Source organism: Austrofundulus limnaeus, unplaced genomic scaffold (genome assembly GCF_001266775.1).
Source record: "Austrofundulus limnaeus strain Quisiro unplaced genomic scaffold, Austrofundulus_limnaeus-1.0 Scaffold1396, whole genome shotgun sequence".
NCBI classification, from domain to species: domain Eukaryota; kingdom Metazoa; phylum Chordata; class Actinopteri; order Cyprinodontiformes; family Rivulidae; genus Austrofundulus; species Austrofundulus limnaeus.
In genome coordinates, this window is record NW_013953798.1 from 34,870 (window position 1) to 39,293 (window position 4,424).

The 4,424-nt window shown below is 40.2% G+C and overlaps 1 protein-coding gene across 1 annotated transcript in view; it reads right to left on the minus strand.

Moving 5' to 3' along the window:
* Window positions 1-8: 8 nt before the first annotated feature.
* LOC106535252 (collagen alpha-1(XXII) chain) overlaps window positions 9-4,424 on the minus strand; it is a gene marked incomplete at its 5' end in the record, with an annotated part of 58,984 nt that continues 54,568 nt past the window's right edge. Inside the window, 8 exon segments of the mRNA XM_014032212.1 lie at window positions 9-908; window positions 989-1,066; window positions 2,727-2,909; window positions 3,006-3,072; window positions 3,145-3,324; window positions 3,889-3,933; window positions 4,026-4,061; window positions 4,143-4,214. Coding sequence (XP_013887666.1) covers window positions 715-908; window positions 989-1,066; window positions 2,727-2,909; window positions 3,006-3,072; window positions 3,145-3,324; window positions 3,889-3,933; window positions 4,026-4,061; window positions 4,143-4,214 — 855 coding nt within the window.

Consider the following 4,424-nt stretch of genomic DNA (forward strand, 5'->3'; position numbering starts at 1 on the left):
ACATAACATTTCCACATGTCAGCTCTGTTTTATTTATGTTGTAGCTGAGGCTGAAATATGACTGGCTTTAAAAAAAATGTTAAGACGTGAATACATTTATCAATCAACAGTTGCCCAGAATACGTTTTGTTTCAATCCTGTCTAATTAAATCAGGTGTGCATATTTTAATAACTTAATCAAAATCTCAACCCAAAGGTGGACTTGTCTGTCTGAGGACATCAGAACAACTAAAGTGACAAAATAATTGCTAAAAGGCAAGAAGAGCAAAATAAATCAATCATTTTCCACATTGACAGATCCTCCTCCACACAAAATTAGTACTACATATAAAAAAAAACAACGAGGGAGAAAAGAAATGAGAGAAATCGATCATTGATATGTGTGTGTGGATAGTGTGACCGACTGTAAGAGAAACATGAGATTATAAATATAGTTGGGGGGCGGGGGCAGGAATTTATTAATGGCAGAAAGGGAAACTGAAACATAGCTATATTCTCATGTATGTTACAGGAAGCATGCTGATGAAGAACAAACATTTAGCTGCCTATTGTTTATTGTTGTTGTTTTGACTCCTGCTTTCCTAAAAACCAGGAAGCTGCACCTGTTGCCTCAAAGCTCCACACTGAGCCTAGTATGAAAAAAAAAGGTTTAAAGCTTCAATCGGACTTAAAATTCATAAATACAACTAGACTCCCAGCTCTGAGTCACAAGTTTTAAGTTCCCTTAACATTCTTAGTGTGGGGTCTCTGTGCCAGGCTGGCATAGTAGGCACATTGGGTAGGATCACACTGTCCAGCTGGACCCGGAGGTCCAGGTTGACCATGAGGTCCTGGATTTCCTGGTTCGCCTTGGGCTCCGGTTTGTCCTGGGCTTCCATCTTTGCCGTATCCAGGCATTCCAGCTGGACCTGAAGCAGCAAACGCAGAAGTTAGACACTTGACCTGTGCTGTTGGGAACCAGGACCCTGATGGAGCACTGAGGTGTTACCTATAGGACCAGGAGGACCTCGTTCTCCTCGTTCACCCACACCAGGATCTCCTTGCTCTCCTCTTGCTCCTTTCTCACCTGAATGAAAAAAATAATAATTATTTTACACATGTCCTGTTGTAGCACACGTGTAAGACCTCATATTTTAATAACAACACATTGATAATGTAATAAAATCAGGCTTCAAATGTAATAAACTCGCGCTAAAACCACATTACGTTATCACATTTTGCGGCAATTATTACAAAATCTGGTGCATTACGTAATAAACAATCAAAAACCAGTATTTCTGTTCATCCTAATCAATATACTTGTAATAACTGTCATGTTGCAAATACTACATAATTAAATCTTTATAACTTTGGTCAATAAACACAGAACTTCTCGTATTTTATTTGTTTTTTTTTTGTTTCTCATCTTGTTTCTGATTGTTTATTACATAATGCACCAAATTATTACACCACCACATTTTGTAACAATTGCCACAAAATGTAATAACGTTATTACATAATCGTTGAAGACTTTTATTACATTTTGCGCCAATTATTACATAATGCGGTTTTGGTGCGAGTTTATTACATTTTGAAGCCTGATTTTATTACATTATTACATAATGCGTTGTTATTACAAAATGAGGTCTTACAACACACGATACTGCAAAAAGCAAAAAAGTGCTTTAAGTGGTGAGCAATACTAGAAAACCTCTATATGAATACAGTCCATTTGAATTAATGCTCTTAAAAGTGCAAAAAGTGTAATTCACCCTTCATTGCAGTGGTAAGTGTCAGATATCGTACTGTAGTGTCCAAAGTGCACAGATGTGATGTCTCTTAGTTCTCCAGCTTCAGAGCTCAGCACATTTCACCATATTAGGGAAGGAATGTTTAAGGTATACCATGACAAGATTTATGTACATCTGTGAAAACCTATAAGGAGCCTTGTACGCCCCTGTTCCTGGCCTTCGTTCTCCATCTTTCTTACTTGGTGAATCATTTGGCTTGGAGGCCACAATTAGGTTTTTTTAGGCTGTAATCTCCTGAACTGCAAAATAAAGGTTCTTGCTGTTCAAACCAGCCTGTTTTCAGAGTCCTTCTTCATTGAGCAACAGCAGTTCAACTTCAACCAGAAGACGTGGTTTCTACACCTCAGTACCTAAATAATGAACTGTTAAGTGCAAACAATCCTGTTGTTGCAGTTTTATATTCAACATTTTAAAAGCTATTGTAAAACTCCCAACAAACAATGCCTCACATTTAATAACAGAATAAAACCATTAATACACAGAAGTGAAAGTAAAGATTTTGTGGGAAAATGTTGTAAGACCTCACCCCACACTCTGCAGCAAACCTAAAATCAAGGGGAATAGGGATTATGTTGTGGTGAGTAGGAATAATAAAAACCCCGTTTGAGTGGGGGCCTGTAAGGCTGCGTTATGTAATAATGTAATACAATATGGTTTCAAAATGTAATAAACCCACACTAAAACCACATTATGTAATAATTGACTCAAAAGGTAACGGAGGACGAAGCAAATGGAGCTAAGAACTCAGCTGAGTCTCTTAGAAACACAACCGTTTTGATGAGAACACATTGGACCTGATCTGCCAGACATGAGGAGCAGCAGAACAAAGTTTACATTTGATCTTTTTACATCAAGGCTAAGCTACCCTTGTCTCTGCTGCCAGTCACCTGCTCCATTTCTCAGAAACACACCAGGGCTTCCAGGTCTTTCTCTTACCTGTAGGGCCCATTGGCCCTCTGGGTCCTTCTCCTCCATTTTGTCCAGGCATTCCCGGCTCACCAGGGGGTCCTGGTCGTCCAGTGCTGCCATCCTTCCCAGGCGGGCCTGGAGGTCCTGGGCGACCTGTTGTACTCTTTACGTGGGCAGGTTGGATCTGACTCATGAGGTACACCAGTTTGGCTGAAGGCAAACCACATGTTAGCTTCATAGCATAAATTATTTAGAGTTATTTGAGATTAGACCAAATGTTTCCCCTCCAAATAATCCCTTCCTCACCATCTAATTGTTTTACCAGCTCCTCCTGAATGAGTCTTCTCATCTGCTCCAGTGACACAGACTCTCCCTGCAGAAACACAGTGTTCATCACTAACTGGTGGATCCATTAAACTCATGCTGCTGAGTGTTACTGACTCACCCTTGGTCCAGGCAGACCAGGGTTTCCTGAAGGTCCCTGTTGCCCTGGGGGTCCTATTTCACCTGGCGGTCCTGACATGCCCATCATCCCAGTGTGGCCCTTCCTGCCTGGAGGACCAGGGTTTCCAGGCATACCAGGCTCTCCAGATTGTCCTTTATCTCCTTTAATACCGTGGTCACCCTAAATTATACAACTTTTTATTTGTTTATGTTTTAATAATGGTTATTAAAAATAACAAGTTACATCAAGACAATGAGTGTGATAACAGGATCTGTGACAAATATATCAGACTGATAATTAAAGCTACTTAAAATTTATAAAAGCTAAAGACAATCAAATGTAAATAAAATTTAAATATTAATGGAACATTGACTGTATTTACAGTGTGCTTTTCCATCCAACCAGGATAAACAAAGTGCTTTACACTACTATCAAATATCTCAAAGTATAAAATACTTAAGTACCAAACGTCAGAGCTGGAATGTCCTGAACAAGCTGAGGGTTTGAGATACAAATTGTTGAAACAGCACAAAAATATGTGAAAAATATACAGAAGAAAATAATGGTCTCCTTAAAAATCCCATCAAGAATAGAGCCTTCCACTGTTTCCCTGCACGGAGGCACTAACAAGGTCCAAATCAACCGGGCCTGCTCAGTGAAGTACTTAGTTTGGAATATGCTGAGAACTGCAAATAAATAAATGATTCTTGATGTAAACATTGGCATCCATTTCTTAATGCTCACCTTCTCTCCCTTGAAACCACGTTCTCCTGCTCGGCCTGGTGTTCCCTAATAACAACACAAACAAGAAGAAAAAAATTAAAATATATCCCTACAGCTCAAGTTTTCAGGACGTGTCAGCTGTTTTTAAAAGTTCTTACCTGTTTCCCCTCAGGGCCAGTCGGACCAGGTGGACCCTGGAAGTCAAAGTATAAAATTTAATTACTCTTATTTTTTTTCTTTTTTAAAGAAAATGCTGACAATCTGCAGGCACTCACCGCTGGGCCCTTCGGCCCACTGAAACCTGGTAATCCTATGCTGCCAGGCTCTCCTTTGTCCCCTCTGAGACCCTGGATGACAGCAGAGACATGGCTCCATCACATGGATCATATTTGGCATGGTCTAACAACCTCATAAAAGTACCATACTGAGGATTCAACCGGGGGGGCCATGGCCCCCCCTGAGAACAAGCTGGCCACCCTAGTGGCCCCCCCAGAGTTATCCTCTTGTGTTCCCAGGTTTTTCCTTTTTCAATTCCCCTACCTATTTAGGAATATAAC